General features: G+C 41.7%; 1 protein-coding gene across 1 annotated transcript; it reads right to left on the bottom strand.

Annotated features, from left to right (window-relative positions):
• Positions 1-11,074: 11,074 nt before the first annotated feature.
• Positions 11,075-18,480, bottom strand: TM4SF1 (transmembrane 4 L six family member 1). The gene is made up of 5 exons (XM_014561362.2): positions 18,169-18,480; positions 16,641-16,730; positions 16,394-16,539; positions 13,819-13,999; positions 11,075-11,937 (listed from the first exon to the last, which is right to left on the bottom strand). The coding sequence occupies exons 1-5, from the start codon at positions 18,343-18,345 to the stop codon at positions 11,923-11,925; spliced, it is 609 nt and encodes a 202-aa protein (XP_014416848.1). The 5' UTR covers positions 18,346-18,480; the 3' UTR covers positions 11,075-11,922.
• Between the last annotated feature and the right edge of the window lie 472 nt (positions 18,481-18,952).

Raw genomic sequence — 18,952 nt, 5'->3', positions numbered from 1 at the left:
CAAGTGGATCTTCCACCCCCAAGTCAAGCTTCAGATGACAGCAGACCTAGATGACACTTTGCCTCATGAGCAATCCTGAGCTAGAACCTGAGCTAAACCATTACTGGATTCCTGGCCCCCGGAACCATGAAGAAAAAAAATGTTTATGGCTTTAAGCTGCTAGGTTTAGGGGTAATCTGCTACACAGCAGTTAATAATAAATACAGGTGCTCTACCAATGATACCCCATGTGAGCTTCTAACAACCTGAGGGACTGTTCTTGTCACATTTCACTTGCCATCAATGTCAAGATACCCCGCTTATTCTATGAACCACTAAGAAAGGAAAGAAATGCTGTCAAACCATAACATGTCTTCACCTGTGAGATGTGCTCCAATATCATGTATGTTACAGTGTAACAAAAACAAGCAACCTAGAATTGATAAAACACGTTATCTGCTTTTTAAGGCAGGCATTTCTTCTCGTGCACTGGAGGAATGAAAGTTTTCTTTTTCATCCCCATTATTTAGCTTTGTGTGGAGTAGCTACTTAGCACACGCCAGTTGAAATGTTTTGTTTTGGCTAGGGAGGTCCACATGACTTCTAGGGCAAAGCTGGACTCAGCACAGATCTTGTTTTTAATTCTAGATCTATATGGGAAAATTTGAGAAGACATAAGTTCTCCTAATTCTCACGTTAGTCAAAGGAAGGCTCCTTTCTGGATTCTTATTCAGCACGGTCCTGTACATTTCCTCTTGGTGATGTGCAAATGTACTGCATATGTTGCCCTTTAAAATCAGCCCAAGGCGGCTCCCAGCTCCTTAGAGGAGCTGACCTGGGTGTCCGTGCCAGCATTCTTGTGTGCGTTATCCAAGCCAGACATTATCACTCCCACTGGACATATGAGAGAAGAGAAGCTGAGAGACATTAAGAAACTTGCTTAAGGTAACAACACTAGAAAGTGATGAAGGCTGGGGCTGGGATTCTGCTAAGCTGTTCTTACTGCTACCCCTCCCACATCACTGCGCCTTCTCCAGAGAACAGTGGTGTGGCCTCTCTCCTGGCCTTAGATGATAGTCACTGTGAAGCAAAAAATGCAGCCAACTCTCGAGAGTATTCAGTGGCCTCTAAATATGCCTTTTACATGAATAGCTGATGTCTTTTATCATGGGAACACAGAATGTTTCATAAACATTAGTTCATTAGTCCTCACAGCACCAGACATTTTCAAACAAATGAGTTAATGTTTGCAGAAAGTCCCTGAGATTTGAAGACTATAGGCACAGTATGAAGGTACAGCATTGTTCCAAAGCTGGTACAGCATTGTTCCAAAGCTAGAACAGCTGTCACCAGGTCACAGCCTTGGAGAACTCTTCTATGAAAACGTCAGACCTTCCAAGTTGTGGAGATGGAGGCAGAAGCAAGGGTAGGCAAATCCAACAAAGACATCTCTGGTTTGGAGAGGGAGTAAATCTATGAAGCAGAGATGCTAAAGGGGAATCCATTGGCAACTCTGACGAATGAATGATGATTGCCTGATAAGTTGAGTGGAGAAGGCTCATTAGGAAAGAGTTCTGGGAGTGATTACTAATGTCTGCCATGAGCACAAGACTGGAGAGTTTAAAGCACATGTTCCAGGAATTTCCCTTATTGCTACAGATCCGTAATTCTCAATCTGGGCCACATATTGGAATCACCCAAAGAGCTTTTAAAAAACACTGGTGCCCAGGCCTCATCCTAGACTGACTGAATCAGATTTCAGGAGTGAGGCCTGGAAGTCTATATATTTTTTTGAGTGCTAGTGATTCCTATTGGCATCCAGGTCCAAGATCTACTACTGTGAGATTGTCACTTTCTAGGGCAGTGGTTCTTGGCCTTGACTGTATTGGGATTACATGGGTTGTATTAAAAATTTATTGATGTCTAGTTTGCAACCCTATATGTCCTGATTTAACTGATCTGGCGGATAGCCTAGCCATTGGGAATTTCAAAAGCTATCAGGCAATTTTTTTTTTTTTACAGACAGAGCAGTTGTAGGTTCAATTTTAGCAAATTTAAACAGAAAGTACAAAGGATTCATTTCCCATACCCCTCTGCCCCCAAGCAGACACAGCCTCCCCCAGTATCAACAGCCCCCACCGGAGTGTGCATTTGTTACAATGAGGAACCGACAATGATGCAACGTAATCATTCAAAGTCCATTGTTTACACCAGGTTCACCCCTTGGTGTTGTACATTCTATGGGTTTATGTAACTGTATAATGATGGGTATCCACCACTATATAGTGATATACAGAGTAGTTTCACTGCCCTAAAAATCTTCTAATGCCCTCGGTCTATTCATCCCTCTCCCCCCTCAATCTTTTTACTGTCTTCATAGCTTTACTTTCTCTAAAATGTTATATATTTGGAATCACACAGTAAATTTAGCCTTTCCAGACTTTCCTTTCCTTTCCTTTCTTTCACTTAATAATATGCATGTAAGTTTCTTCCATTTCTTTTCATGGTTCGATACCCCATTTCTTTTGAGCACTGAACAATATTCCATTGTTAGGTGTACCACAGTTTATATATATCCACCACCTACCGAAGGATGTCTTAGTTGCTTCCAAGTTTTGGCAGTTACAAATAAATCTACTATAGACATCTATGTGTAGGTTTTTGTGAAAATGTAAGTTTTCAACTCATTTGGGCATATACGAAGGAGCGTAATTGCTGGATTGTATACTAAGAGCATGTTTAGTTTTCTAAGAAACTACTATACTGTCTTCCAAAGTTGCATTCCCACCGCTATGACTGAGAGCTCCTGTTGCTCCACACCCTCACCACTGTTTGGTGCTGTCAGTGTTTTGGATTTCGGCCATTCTAATTGGTTGGTAGTGGTATCCTGTGGTTTAACTTGCAGTTCCCTCATGACATCTGATGTTGGGCATCTTTTCCCGTGCTTATTTGTCATCTGTGCCTCTTATTTACTGAGGTGGCTGGTCAGGTCTTTTGCCCATTTTTAAATCAGACCGTTTTCTTACTGTTGAGATTTGAGAGTTCTTTATATGTTTTGGATAATTGTCCTTTTTCAGATGTGTCTTTTGCAAATGTTTTCTCCCAGTCTGTGACTTGTCTTCTCATTCTCTTGACAGTGACTTTCACACAGCAGAAAATTTCAATTTTAATGAAGTCTAGCTCATCAATTATTTCTCTCCTAGGTTATGCCTTTGGTGTTGTACCTAAAAACTCATTGCCATACCCAAGGTCATCTCGATTTTCCCCTATGTTATCTTCTAGGAGTTTTATAGTTTTGCTCTTTACATTTAGGTCTGTGATCCACTTTAAGTTAATTTTTGTGAAGAGTGTAAAGTCTATGTCAGTATTTCATGACTTGGGTGAGGAAGAGGAAGGTGAGGCAACAATTAATGAGATTGATAATGTAACTCCTCTTCTAATCTTTCTATTCATAGATCAAATATTAATATATGGAACACATAACTTTATAGTTTGCAACAAAGTTGCTTTCCCACTGCTATGGTTAAATTAGCATATATGATCAAATTTAACCATCCCAATCATGATAGGCAGGTAGAGATAACATTACCATCTCCACTTTACAGGTTAGAAAACTGAGGCTCAGAGAGAAAAAGTGACTTGCCCAAGATCAACAGCCATAACCCAAATCCTGGGTTCCTGAGTGAAACTCAGCATCCTTTTTATTGTTCTTCAGCTACACAAATTTCTATGGTTCTTCAGTTACTCAAATGTGCTTATCAAAAGATCCACCAGTAATAAATTCCCTATGGCATTAAAGGGGGAATGATTTCTAAAGAGTAAAAGAAGGGATCTTCAAAAAAGCAAGTGGAGAGAACTACTTGCCTGGTCTATGGAAATCGTTTAGTTTTACCTTCAGAAGCAGAGCTGATGGGAGGGTTTGAGGTGTGGAGCCATGAAAAGTGTGGTGCTCAGGGAGGGTCCAGGGAGCCTCTGCATCCCTGCGCGTTCTGTCTCTCTACACCTGAGCCCCATTCTCCCATCTGGCATATCTCCACGAACCATCAAGCCCTGATATCCTCACCTGCGTAGGGAGCCCTGATGATGTGGACATGAATATTTCTCTCATTATACAGGATGAGACTCACCATTGCCTCTAGTGTGACGCTCCCCTGGGCCAAGGAAACACCCAGTGGTTCACAGGTTACCTGACTCACAGGGCTCCCTGACCCTCTAGCCATGGACGCTGAAGACTGAGTCACCCAGCTTGCCTTTGCAGAAACTATTTACTAATATGTCACTTCATTTCTGTCCCTTCCCGACCTCAAGCTTTGCCTGCGGCACACCCATAGCATATCTTTACCCACTAAACCTCTACACCCATGCGTGAGAGGAAATATTGGCTGATGCAGATGAAAGCTGCTTCTCAGCCTTTGCAGGGGTTTGTAGTTTACATATACCACTGCCCACACTCACATACAAGCGCACCCTGTGATAAACTCAGAAATGGAGTTGGTGGGAGAACCGGCTTGGTCCTAGATTATGGAGGGATGAAATGACTCATAATTGGCTTATTTATATCTCTGAAATTCTGTTGTCTCTCCCACTCAGAGAGGTCTCCGACTTGGAGACCAAAGCAGCTACAATAAAAATTTTTTTCTCCAAAATTATGACATTGGAAATCAGGGCTTCACCCCAAACCTAGGGAGCTGGATTGTTTAAAGGGCCCATGATGTTCTTATATGGGAGCAAGGTCCACAAGGGCAGTAGCCCTGCACACTTATCCCAGAGCAGAAGAAATGGGCAGAGACCATACCAGCGTTCCTGCCCGCTGAACAGGCAGCAGCTAACTATATTGAGAATTTTCTTTTCATCCTAAGCTCCTGGTTGTCATCGAAGGACTCCTCTGACCTCAACCCTCTCTTGTCATTTAACAAGTTGATCATATTTCCAACTCTGTGCTTTTCATCTGCTGTTCACTTTCTTTCCAAAGCTACAGCTCCAAGGTCCGCAATCTGGGAAGTTTTGAGTTAAACAAGTTTTTACAAGACTTGGAAACTGTTAATGTGTGTGATGAATCTTCAAGAAAACCTGTGTGTGCTGTTTCTCAGACTTTTCCAAGGACATCTCACAGGACAGCTGTTTTGATTTAGAAGATGCTGATGAAGTCTCAGACAGGCTGCTGTCTCTTCCTCTAGGTTCTAGGTTGAATTGTGTCGCCTGCAAAAAATATATGCTGACGTCTGAATACCTAGCACCTCAGAATGTGACCCTATTTGGAAATACAGACTTTATAGAGGTAATCAAGTTAAAAAATGGAATCATTAGGGCAGGCCCCAATGCAATACAACTGGTGTCCTTATAAAAAAGGGAAATTTGGACTCAGACGTGCACAGGACGATGTGAAGAGACACAGGGAGAAGAAGGCCTTGCACAAGCCCGGAAGTGCCTGAGGCTACCAGAAGCCAGGTTAGAGGCCCAGAGCAGCCCTTCAGAGGGAGCAGGACCCTGCTGGCCCCTTGATATCAAACTTCTGGCCTCCAGAACTGTGAGACGGTAGTTTCTGCTGTTCTAAGCTGCCCGGTTCGTGGTGCTTGGTTGCGGCAGCCCTAGTAAACTGATGCACCCCCTAATGTCCACTTTCTCAGCTGCGTGGTAGGCAAGTCAGATTCACTTTTTTCTCTCTGTTTCTTAACAAATTTTTCAAAAATTTTCATAATAAGCTTAAAAATAACAAAAATACCCATTCTTCTCTTTTTCCATTATAATAGAAGTATCCATTTTTAGCTAGGCAAATGGCCAGCTAAGCTAAAGTTCAGCAAACTCTTTCTTTAAAGGGCCAGATAGTAAATATTTAAGGCTTTGTGGGACAGATATGTTCACTGTCCCAACTGCTCAGTTCTGCCATTGTACCTGAAAAGCACCCATAGACAGTATGTAAGCAAGTGAGCGTGGCTGTGTTCCCATGACTCTAGTCACAAAAACAGACAGCAGAGCAGACTGGCCCGTGAGCCATAGCTTGCTGACCCCTGATCACGAGCACCTGCTACATGCCAGGCTCTACTCTACGAGCTGGGGATGCAGAGTGAGCAGCACAGTCAAGGCTCTGCCTCCTGGAGTTTGGAAAATCTTGTTGTCGGCTGTGTCTTCAGCACCCTGTGCAGTGCAGGGCACACAACGTGCAGTCCAGAAATATTGAACAGTGAGTGACTGACAATCCCCTGGCGGGATTGCTAGGCCAATGAGATGCTAACTAAAGCACAACAAAAGAATCTCCATTGGTAGTTTGAATCCTTAACAAGGTAAAACCAAACAAACCTACATTAATAGGTTCTTATATGCACCAAAAACCACGTACAAGAATGATCATAGAAACGTGTTTCCTGGAAACAACCTAAATATCCATTCATAGAACTATGGGTAAACACACTGTGGTATATTCAAACAATGGAACACTATACAGCAAATGAAATGAGTAAACTACTGCCGTATGAGACAACACACATGACTTTCAAAAACATTGCAAACTGAAACCATCCCCCTCAGCTTGGACACAGAGGACTGAAACCATAAACCGCTCCAAGGCTCACTGTCTGTTGTGATGTGATCATTCCACAGTCTTTGCTATCATAGCTTTACTACTCCGGGATGCTGTTGCCCAGGAAAATAACTTTATTGTTCATTATCAGAACTTCTGGAAAGACATCTCTTCAATAGAAACATCAACAGTTTACATCTTGAGGGTCTTTGCACCTCTCACCTCAAAATCCTTGCTTTGCTGTTCCCATCAATCCTAAAAGATATCATAATCCTTATTAATCCTGTTGAAGCTCTCCCATCAAAAGACTCACCTTAAACCAGAATCAAAATCTCAAATTCAACTTTTTCCCTCCCTCTCCGACACGCTACCAAAACTCCTTCACGGTGGTGTTCCCCCCGACAGCAGGAAGCAATACACCCAGTTTTGTCTTACAAACAGATTATTCCGGTAGTATTTCTGGAGCCAGCATTCAATAGCTTAATGTTTAGTGAGAAAAACCAGACACAAAAGAGAACATGCTTTATGAATCAATTTATATTAAGTTCAGGAAAAGGCAAAACTAACGTATGCTAATGGAAATCAGAACTGTAGTTACTCTGGGGGAGTGTAGTGGTAGCGGGGTGCCTGTTGCCTGCGAGTGGACCTGAGAGAGGTTTCTGGGTGCTGGACATGTCCTGGCTTTTGATCTCCATGGTGATGACATGTGTATAAACATATGTAAAACTTATTGAGTTATACATTTTTCTGTGCATTTTACTGCCTGTAAGAAAAGTGGTTTTTAAAAGATTTTTTAAATGTTTAAAAATGTAATAGGTGTCAAAGATCATGGGGAGAGCTGACTGTAGTTTTAGAACGACTATATTAGTTAACAGGTTTCCTTAAACAACATGGAGTTGGGTATTCAGAGAGAGCCCAACCTGGTGACCTTGGTTTTGGTTTCAAACCATCCTAGGCTTTGTCTACATCTGAGACATGACGGGTCATTGCAATTGGCCCTGAACCGTGCACATGAATCAGTGATTATTTGTACACATGTAACAAAGAAGGTTGTGGTGAGAATTAGCAAGTGGAATACTTCACACAGAATCTTCCATGCCCAGGATGCAACTTGTGAATATAAACATCTTGAAATAGCCCCTCTTGGGGAACTAGAGTTTCTCCTTTAAAGACCTAGTGTGTGGAATAGGGCATAGGGGGACTCACCACCTCTTTCTCTATTTTAAGGATTTAGCTACATCAGTCAACATTACATCCAGAGTTGTGTCTATAAAATTGGGAGAAGGGACAGTATAGATGGTTTCCATTCTCATTACTTGAGATTCACCCATATTGTCTCATTTGCAGTAGTCGTTCTTTTAAAATGCTATGTAGTACAAAAGTGTGTGTGTTTGTGTGGTGAGTGTGTGCGTGTAAGAGAGAGAGAGGGGGGAAGAAAAAGAGAGATTGATTGATCATTTCCAGAAATTAACATGAAGTCTAGCTCCAGAAAAGCCTAGTAGACTTCTGTCACTGCAGAGTCATCAAAATAAGTATCTAAATTGACAAATATGCACACACAAAAATATTTCACGTGAAAAGGGAAGGAGGAACAGTTTGTACCAGCCGAGGGTGGGTAACTCAATTCCTCTCCTTGTTAAGACACGTTGGATCATTTTCACAAAGCAGGCTGGGCCAAGTCCTGTAAACCCACTCTGTTGTTAAGCCTTCTCTCCACTCAGAAAAGTAAAATGAGAAAAATTCAGGCTTTGCTACAAAATGCCCTGATAAAGGGCCAATGCTCAAAGTAAAGATATTTCATTACGATCAGTTTTTAAGTGAAAAAAACAGATACATATCTGATGTTTATAAAAATATCATTTAGTTGTTAGACTAAGTAGATACCATGTCCCTACATTTCCCAAACACAGAGTGGGAATTACTGCCTCTCCATAGTATTTTTAGCCTGTGGTTCCTGCCCGTCTCACCTGGCCCATTCCTCTGCCTAATTGCAGACACAATTATTCTCCAGTTTCTACCGTAGAAGGACTCCTCTGTTCACCCACAAGAACAATGGTTTTCTCATACACTTGGGGAGTTTCCTTTAGACTGCGGGACACTCCCTGAATGATTTGAGGACTGAATCTTTCTTTTATTGTTTTTGTTTTCTCTCCAAAAGTCACCTGTGTTTATTGGAGACACTTCTGTAAGTATAGATAAGCAAAATGCATCAAAACAAAAATCACCCAGAATCTTATCCAAATTACTTTTTAGTGTATATATACATATGTTATAAATATAAATATGCGTAATTTTTTATTGTGCTGACTACATTTTATCAAACCAGTTCCTCGTTGTCAGACATTTAGGCTCTTGTCATTTCATTTGGTATAAACAATGCTCCCAAAATTATCCCTGGAAACTGAACATACTTGATGATTCTCTTAAAATATTTTTCTAAAAGTAAAAATATTGGGTCAAAAGGATGGGCAGACTTTATAGGTTGTTGCTTTTCTGAAAAGTTGCGCCAAATCCCAGGCCTGGAAACACAATCCAGGCGACCTCACACACATACAAAAACCAAATTGTAGTGAAGATACCATTCCATCAGTTTCCTTAGATCTCAATTCAAGAGTTTTCTTTACTGTAAAGGGTGATTGGAAAATTTGGTAATTACTGTAAAAATGACACTCAGAGGGAATTATCTAACCTTGAGGCCATGTGTGCTATTCAGGTGATTCAGATTCTACAGGAATTTTTGTTTTTATGTTGCCGGGTGATAATGAGCCGTCTCGGTACAACCCCCGAGGAAATTCCCGGCCAAATTGACGGGTTTAGAATATTGCAGACCAATGGTGTGAGCTATGAATAGAAATAAACCAGGACAGAAGGGAATTCGTGTCAGCTATTTCCTCCGGACAGTGGCAATGTCTACTGTTAAGGGATTTACAAACTAGGGTAGACTTTGAGTCTCTCAAATTTGGACTCTGGAAAGGGAACGATTGAGGGTCACAGGGGACTCTCAAATGGGACTCTCACTGTTCAGCGGGTGGAGAGTCTGAGTTCCAGCGCTGGTGGGGACAACACCCCAGCACCGGGGCAGAGCAGCAGAGGAGTGGAGGGGCCAGGAGAGAAGTGGGTTTTTGTGTTAGACTGACCTGGGTTCAATGATAGCTTTTTTACTTGCTAAAGAGGTAGCCTCGGGCTTAACCTTAACCTCTGTGGGACTACTTAACCTCTCTGATCTTTGACTCTGTTAAGTGGAGACAAGTGCCTCCTTCTAGGTCTATTGAAAGATTTCAGCATAGAAACTTGAGTATGGTAATTGACACAGAGATGAACTCAATAGTTATTAGTACTATCATGGATAATAATTATTACCACCTTTTCTTCTGAGGATAGCTTTAGGAGGAAAAAAGTGCTTATGACTGGTCATTATACCTCTTTTTCGGATCCTCTGTTGCAAGGGTTCTTAACCTGATGTCCCAGAACTCCTAAGAGGCCCATGGATAGATATCTGGAGGGTAGGGGGTTAAATTGGATGGGAAAAAAAAATTTGCCATTGTTTTTATTAACCTCTAACGAAAATTTAGTATTTCCTTTATTATGACAGCATGCAGCAAATCACAGCACTGTGAGCGATGCTGACCATACTTTGGTCAACAATACAAAATTACTTATCTCTTCATATCACATGAAAATTGTTGCACATACCTCAAAATATTTCAGTTGGAATCATATTTCAAAAGTACAGTAGTTCTTAGATCCCCGACTCATCAGCCCGCTGCTGGATCACATGTGATCCCTGTTTTCCTGTCTGCAGATGTTGGCATGGTGGAACTGGCCACCAAGACAACTATATTATAATTAAATATTCGGATAAATTGGTTTACTTTGTCATCCTATGCCCTTTGTTATTTGCATTTTAAACAATATTCTTCACCGGAGTCTGTAAGCTTTGATGGAGGCACAAGAAAGATGAGAACTCTTCAATTAGGAGACCTCACTCTCAGGAGGGGCTCTGCTAACTCATAGGTAGGGGAGCTTTTTTTGGGGGGTTGCGGAGGAGTAATTAGGTTTATTTACTTATTTATTTAAATGGAGGTACTAGGGATTGAACCCAAGACCCCATGCATGCTAGGCACGTGCTCTACCTGAGCTATACCTCCCCCTAGGGAACTTCTTTGTGAACTCACTTGTCTGTTGCGCCGGTCAAAAGCAGACAATGTCTGTAGACAATCCCCACTAGGTCAGAGGATCCTGTCACTTGAGAGGGCCTCCCTCTGTACAACAGATGTAAAACATCAAGAGAGAAAATGTCTGTGACCTTCCCCAGGAGCCGGATGTCTGTAGCACCCAGTGGAAAGGAAAGTTGCCAACTAGAGTGATGGCCCCAAGGGACGGCAGAGCAAAGTCAGTGCATGGCCAGCTGAGGAGGGCAGACAAGGAGGGAGAGGATGCAGAAGAGAAAGTGTAATAAAGAAGCCAGAAGAACAAAGCCCTTAGCAATAGGGGCTGTACAACCTGCAGACTGAAAAAAAAAAAAAAAAAAAAAAAGGAGGAACTTGAAACAAAGGACAATGAAACTAAACAACACAATGGTAGTGAATACTTTATTCTGTTGTATTTAAAACAAGCAAATTTGGAGGGAGTATTTCCTCATGGTCCCCCTCCCCTTCGCCCCCATTTTCCCATGATGCTGATCAACTGCTTTATTCCATTTCCCATCTTTCTTCTTGTCCAGTTATCCAGGCCTTTCCCTTTTTAAATACATGGTCCTTAGTCTTGTCTTTGAAGGACAAAGAGCTTCCCATGTGTTAGGAAAATGTAGGGTCTGGCAGTCCCTGTAACAACTCGCCGTATCGCATGTTCTGACTCGTTCGTTTGGCTTCGAGCATTCGCAATCTGTTCTCCGATTCTGGGGAAGTATCTGTCTCTTTCAGAACACGAAACAGTTCAAAAGGCCACTTTCTAAAGATTTGCAGGCATATGACTGGGAAACACCATATAAACAGTGAGAAAATAAATCTTTTCAGGTGGTCATATTTTCTCCTCCATGGTCTTACAAAAAGCAACTAGAAATCTTTCATTTAATAAACACATGCACATATAAATATATACAATAGCCATTGGAATGTGGTTTTATCCTTGTAATGTTTCTCAAAAACATTACTTCAGACCAGAGTTTATCTCAGATAGTCTGAGAACTGTCACTCAGTCAGTAAACTACCTCCAGAGTGTGTTTTATTTTCTAATTCCTAAAAAAGTTTGATTGCTACGTTCGAACACTGACAACACGTGAGGATGCCAGTCTTTATACACACTTATAAAAGTAGAACATGTGGCGTATAATACACTAGTACAAAGTTTTACAAATTAATACAAGTAAAATATATAAATTACAGTGACATCGAGGAAGATTGTGGTTCTGTCTTGGAGTGGTTCTCTTAGCAGTCGTATTGCTGTAATGAAAATGAAATATGCATCAGGTTTTGTTCAGGCTTAACAAACAACAATGACATTTCAGTGCTTTACATTCCTGTTTTTAGCAAACATAAAGCAGACTGGTCTCAGCTGCAGCAGCGGTTTGGGGAACAACACTGGGAGCTTAGACGATGCTCACAAAATGTTACTTAATCAAACCAGACCATTGTCCTTCCCAAGTGAAAGCTGCAGAAAGGGTTCATGGAAACCACAGCTTACAATGCTTGGTTGGCCTTGAATATACTCGGGGTGGGTTTTTAATCTCAGGGTTTTAAGAGCTAATGCCATGGGAGTTTTATACTGGAGCCAGCTCAGCATTTGAATGAAATGCTTCCAGGTTACAGATTTGACTCAGGTACACTGAAAAGCTTGCTCTTTGAAACAGTCTTTTGTCTTACAAACAAATGTAACAGATCTGCCCTGCAGTGTCTGGGAAGAAGCCATGTCTACTGAGACTCAGATGGGAAACCCAGTGGGACTACTGGTCCGCCCCACTCCCCCGAACTCAGAGGAGAGTATCATTCTGCCAAACCACTACAGCAATTTTGGTCATTGACACATGATGCCTGTCCCCAAAATGCACAAGCGCTGAATTCCACCTAATTTAAACTCTGCCTTGTAGGAAATTCAAGGCTAAAAATAGATTGTTTTACAGTAATCCCAGGAGCACTCTCCTCTGCCTCTCCCCAGCCATACTGCCTGGAAACAACTCCATATTGAAGGTTTCCCACTCTTGTTTTCTTGGAAATTTGGCAGGCCCCCAAGGCAATTATTAATCTTGCTGTGCTGGCCTGATAAGGAAAACTAGATTTTTATTTTAGCTTCCCCTCAAAAAATGATAGAAAGTTTCCATTTATTTACAGCTGAGTTTTTCACGGTAGCAATGGGCTTTTTAGTTTTCATTAGATTCTGCCTGATTTTCAAAGAAAGTTCAGAAACCTTGAGCCAGCAGAGTAAATGGTCAGGAAAATACAAATTAAATAAGGATTGTTTCCCTAATCCTCTTTTATAGAATAAGACATAAAACAAAGCCCTTGAAATTGGACCCAAACTGGACTTCCATCAGTTCAGTGATATATGTATTTTAGGGGAATAAAGGAACAAGAACTTTCCCGGCTGCTAACAAATGCATATTTCTCTTCGAAATCATATCCCCAGGAAACAAGTGCTTCCTGGTTTTCTTTCACAGTGAAAGGCTTTGAATGAACTGCTATTCAAAGGCTGCTAGTGATTCTCTAAGCTTAACTGTTGGGACATTATTGTGACTCCTTATCAGGAAGGAACCGCAGAAAACCCAGCAGAACAGCATGTGTTGTTGTGCACAGGTTAAGAGCAGGTGCTGTGGCATTAAATGACCCAGGGTTTGAAGCCTGTTGCTTCCTGATGAAATGATTTTAGAAGCATTGCTTCATCTCCGTGTCACAGGCTCATCTGACACCAAGGCTGAGCGCAATGCCTAGTGCAATGGATGTTGCCTATTATTTGTGTACATCATTTAGGGGCATGAGAACAAGCAAAGAGAAGGCACTTCTTTCATGTCTCTGCAGCCAGAGCAGGGGTAGTGAAAGGGGCACTAGGTTAGGTCCTGAGGGGGACACTTTGTCTCTGGGTGACATTTTCTTATATACAGAGAGCAACTACAAAGAACCAAGATAACCCAGTGACAGTCATACTCAAGGAAGCTCACTACTGAGAGCAAAACAGAGTGCTGTAAATATTTTGCTGCAAAGACGATGTAGGAATAAATGCTGGTAGGTTGAGGGGGGATTTTGCCCTTTCTCTCTATGATGAACACAATGATGCCTGGTGGTAACTGAATACCCGAGGGCCAGGCTTTGACATTTCTCACAGCTTCTTACCTGTTGGCGAGAGCAGCAATAGCCACATATGCCTCCAAGCAGTCCATTTATTACTTGAATGAGACACAAGATAAATTCAATTCCACCAAGTGCCAAGAGGATAGAAAACAGAGAGACATTCCATTCCACAACGTGCTTGGGTTCCTTGCACTGGGACCATGTGGAGCTATCCAGAAGGTAGCTGGGGATAAAAAGAGAAACTTTGACACACGGTCACATCCACGGGGAAGTCTCATAAGCCTACTTTTTGTACAGGGTTTTGTCATTCAGAAAAAATGAAATATATTCACTCAGTGACTTAGATTTTTCCACTCCAAGTCATTCCACAAAATGAAGAATTCAGCCCAGCTCTTGTTGCAATGAAAAACATAAAATTCCACAAAGATTATCGAGCACTCAGTGTGAGTTAGACCTGGTGCCCAGGCTGGGGATATAATGGCATGGACTCTGTCCTGGAAGAACAGAACTTAAGAGAAGAACTAGCAGGCAATGTCAATTCGACAAGTTCACTGATCAGGTAAACCCAGTGTCAAAGGGCCGCAGAGGAAGGACACCTTCCTTAGGCCAGAGAGAACAGCTGCATATGTGTCTATTCCACAGCTCTGAACTCCATAAGGCAGGAACCAGACCTACTCATTATTGTATATCCAACCCCTAGACCAGTATTCACTAAGTAACACATTTTAAAAGTAATTAAATGATAAATAACAATCCATTGTCACTTTGTGAAATGTTGGCAAACCATACTGGGGTCACTATTTGAATATATTATATGTATTCATTCTTAATGAGATAGGATTCAATCAGCTGGGAAAATCTAGGCTTGACTTAATTCCACAAAGAGGTCTGCTATAATTCTTTCCTTATCACTTCTTCCTGCCACAACTGATTAAAGGGACTGGGAATTAGAGACCTAACTTTAGAATGGTTCACTGAGCCAGTCAGAAATTTAATTCATTGATTTAAAAAAATTAAAAGTCTGTGTTTCTGGTCCTGTATTTCTACATATAAGTGGAACAAAAATCCATAATTTCAAGGAACAGTGGGAAAAATTCAAGGAAAAATTCTTTGGCCCCAGTTGGCTATTGAGGAAAAAAATCACTGGCTTGTTATTCCCATATTGAAATCTCTGGACAAGTGGAAATGAGGAATGACATAGACGCTTCTTGCAGAAGCTGGAGTGGGTCACGGGAGGGAAGGGCTCACAGTCAGCTCTAAAAAGCATTTAGTGATACTCTCACCTCTCCACGGATTTCAGCTGCGTTAATCTTAACTTTTTTAAAGGTGGGTTTATGCAGTAGTTTGCATGTTTGTGCATACATGAATAATCAGTTTCTACTGGTCCATTCAGTATGTTCTGAACAAAGTATGAAAAGTATGATCTGAAAAATCACGATCAATAGCAACTGTGAACACCAAAATTTCAAACTCCTGTAAGTGTTGATTTTCCTTCAGAAGTGACTATTGAGCTGTCCTCATTGTAAACTAATAGTTAACACTGACAGTTAATGGCAATGCTCACCATGTGTCAGCTTCTGCGACAACTACCTTACATAGAGTATCTTATTAATCCTCCTGACAACTGCCATTGGTTTGATTTTACAGACGGAATAACAGAGGTGCAGAAAGCTCAGTTCACTTTTTCTTGGTTACTGAGAGAGTAAATGCAGAGCTGGGGTTGAACACGGGTCTAATTCTATATCCATGATCTCATGACCTCACTATGTGCTAAATAATTCATGGTGAGACAAACATCCTTGAAAATATAAGAGCAATTCAAATTCATTATTCATATATCTTCACTCATGAATCTCATGACTAAACCGTCCATAATCCAAAACAGGATGTCATTCATTTATGATTATGTACATCAGTTTTTATCAGCTACTTCTGTTCTTTTCTCAGTAATGGGTAAGACATGAATGCCAACATAAAGCAATGGAGCCACTTAAATTTCCTGATGTTAAAGTCATAAATAAGACCTATCTTATACAGCCTGGTCATTTTAAATAAAGGGTGTGCTATGCATAGTTATTATGCTATATGTGCATATGTTTGGGGGTTGGGGGTAGTAGGATTTACCTGAGCTTTGGTTAAATTCATATAGTTTTCATCCATATTATACACAGATCCCCTAATACTTTCTTATAAAGTAGTAAAATCAGCCAATTGTGCTGGCATAGTATACACACCATATAAGCACAAACTTTACAGCCAGGCTGCCTGGGTTCAAATCCTGACTGCCATGTCTTAGCAATGGGAGACTTTGAATAAGTTATTTCATCTCTCTGTGCCTCTGTTTCCTCATCTGTAAAATGGGAGCAACAGTGGAAGTCATCTCATGGGATTATCATGAGGACTGAGTGGGTGAATCCACTAAAAAGCTTCCCCAGGTCAGGGACAGAGCCTCCATCCTGCCACACCCAGTGCCTAGATTGTGCCTGAGTCTGTGAGAATAATAAAATAGGTTGAGTGGATAGATGACTGGATGATTGATACTTTTTCGTTTGATGGGTTTAGCACTATACACACGTGGTGGGTAAGAATGTGCCACCGGATGGGGGACAATACTTACTGCCCCTCCGTGTTGGCAAAGGTGTAGTTCCACTGGCCGGTGTTATCAAGGCACACTGGTCCTTCCGCTAAGCCCAGCGCTGCCACGATGACGCAGTAGCCAGATCCTGTAATTCCAACGAGAGCAGCCAGGATAGAAGACAGCATCTAGGGAAAGGAGAAACCCCGGGAGTGAGGCGCGTTGCGTCCACGGCTGTGCCTCGGGAACCCCCTCCCCACCCCCCCAACCCCGGAGCCGGAGGACCTACCGAGCACCTCTTGCCGCAGTTTTCGTGGCCGCAGCAGCCACAGCAGTCATCCTGCTCCAGGCCGATGAAGACGAATGCCGGCAGGAATATCTGGTTAGAAAACAGGCAGACTGAAGTCACTGTCTTTCCCCAGGCCCATAAGGGTCAGTCAGGCTAAGCATTTTTGGGTAAAATATTTTTCTTTGTGACACGGCTGAGTGTCTTTGGATTAGGTGGACCAAGAATCTCAAAGAATGTAAAACCCTGAGGAGGAAAAACAACCTCTCAGTGTAATATCCGCTTGTTTTCATGTAGTGTTTCACATTAGGTAGGGTCAGGGCGCAGCGCGAGAAGTAAAATAATTCCTTGTGAATGTGTTTATCCCGTAAGCGTTCACAACGTAGTTTCAGAAACAAACTCTGGTTCGAAACTATTAAGCCCTGTCTTTAAATCTGTTTGTTTGTTTTTGTTTGTTTTCCCTTGTAAAGCATAGAAGATAACAACAAATCTTTAACAGAATAACTGAAACTTTTTTTATAAGCAGGAGAGATGAAAGCTGTGTATACTAAATGTGATCTGCTTCTTTGAAAATACCACCACACGGTTGTAGCTTCACAATAAAGCTCTTAAGGTAAGTTTGAAATACTTAGAGTTCAAGATCAAAAGAAATATAAACCAACACAAAGTTGTATTAAAGACGAATCATTATGTTAGCATGGATAGCAATGCTCAAATTCAAAGTAGAGTTGCCATGCCAGATGTAGTATATTAAGTTTAAATATCCTTTATCTGACTAAGAAAAATATTCCTTATGGTGTTAGCAATTCTTTCAAAATTCTCAATCCCAGCGTTTCTAAGTGGCAAACTCAAGTTTGTCCACATTTTTTCCATGCTGTGGTTAAGGCTAATACTTTCAGCTCCCAGGTTGGCAGGCAAATTCCTCTCACTTCACTTATAAGCAAACTTTGGGGAAAAAAAATACATTCCGCTATTAGCTTTAGACACTGATTTGCTGTGAACTGAAGGATTTTTCCTAAATGCCACACCCCAGTCTTACATAAAGGAGAAAATTTATAGTTCTTTCTAAATAGCCATGCACTCACAATTCATTATTTTGCCCTGTCACAGACACCTGAGAATAAACAGCAAAGAATTTAGATCCAAAATTCCATTGATTTAGACAGAGAACCAGCCTACCCCTCCCAGCTCCCCAGAGCCCAGAGCAAATGTTCAGTGACTGCCAGCTCCAGTGCCAGAAACTCTAGTTTCTCAAATCTGATTTAAAAGCTATTTTCTGTTTCAAGCTGTAAAATAAGAGAGTTTAGCAAAAAGGGAGTTCACTTTTTGTTGAAAGGGGATTTTGTAAAACATCTAATCAAATGAATACACTATACGTAAGTCTCAACTTGCATATAATCTGCTTTCAAAAGAAGAATGAACAAAAATCCTAAATTTGGAAATACGCTTTAGAGAAACTTTTCTATGAAAACAGCTTGTTTAACAGGAGAGCATTTTTTTTTTAAGGTTGAAATCATTCTGAACGACTTACCAGCACGCCCCCTCCTATGATGCCGGAGAAGAACCACACAAAGCGGCTGAGATGGTCTCCCGATGCGTACTTTGTTTCCCCATTGGGAAAGTAAAGCAGAATATTAGCTACAATGCAGAGGACAGCGAGCCACACCAGGGAGTGTCCGATGCATCGCGCGCATTTCCCGTAGCACATGGTGGTGTAGTTCAGTTTTTCACCCCTTCACTCTGCGGCTCACTGATGGCCCAGATCAGATGAAAGCGTGCCCGTCTGTAGAGAAAGCAAAAGCAATTCTCAGTTCATTCCTGCAGCCTCTTAAATACTCTGAGTTCTTAGTCACCGGGTGGATGAGGTCCTTGGCTTTCATTGGTCCCGACTGCAGGCTCCGGGTGGGGTTGGGGGGAGCTGGGGGAGTGTCCCGCCCGTCACATGAAATCCTTGGGACAAGCGAAACCAGGGGCAGGACGTGAGAAACAGCCTCAGTCATAGGCAAGAGGGAAAATGATTAATCCTCAACAAGGAATTCACTGTGTAACTCCTTCATGGGATGGAAAAAAAAAAATCAACAGGAAAGTCTAATACAACTTTCCAGTAAGTGCCAAGCGTCCGCAGGGTGACAGCCCTGGTTGAGGCTTTTGAAAGACAGTAGGCTGTGATTTTACTCCTCGTAGCTGTCTGGACGGCAGCCAGTCTGAGGGCTCTGTGTTCACTTCCACCTCTGCGCTGATTTAATCTGAGACCTGGGGCAAGTCTACTGAGCTCTGAGCTTGTGTCCTTGTCTATTAAAGGCAAGGTGTCCGAG

The sequence above is a fragment of the Camelus ferus genome, chromosome 1, assembly GCF_009834535.1.
Source record: "Camelus ferus isolate YT-003-E chromosome 1, BCGSAC_Cfer_1.0, whole genome shotgun sequence".
NCBI lineage: Eukaryota > Metazoa > Chordata > Mammalia > Artiodactyla > Camelidae > Camelus > Camelus ferus.
Note: the sequence above shows the minus strand (reverse complement) of the source record. Positions and strands in the feature narration are given on the sequence as shown.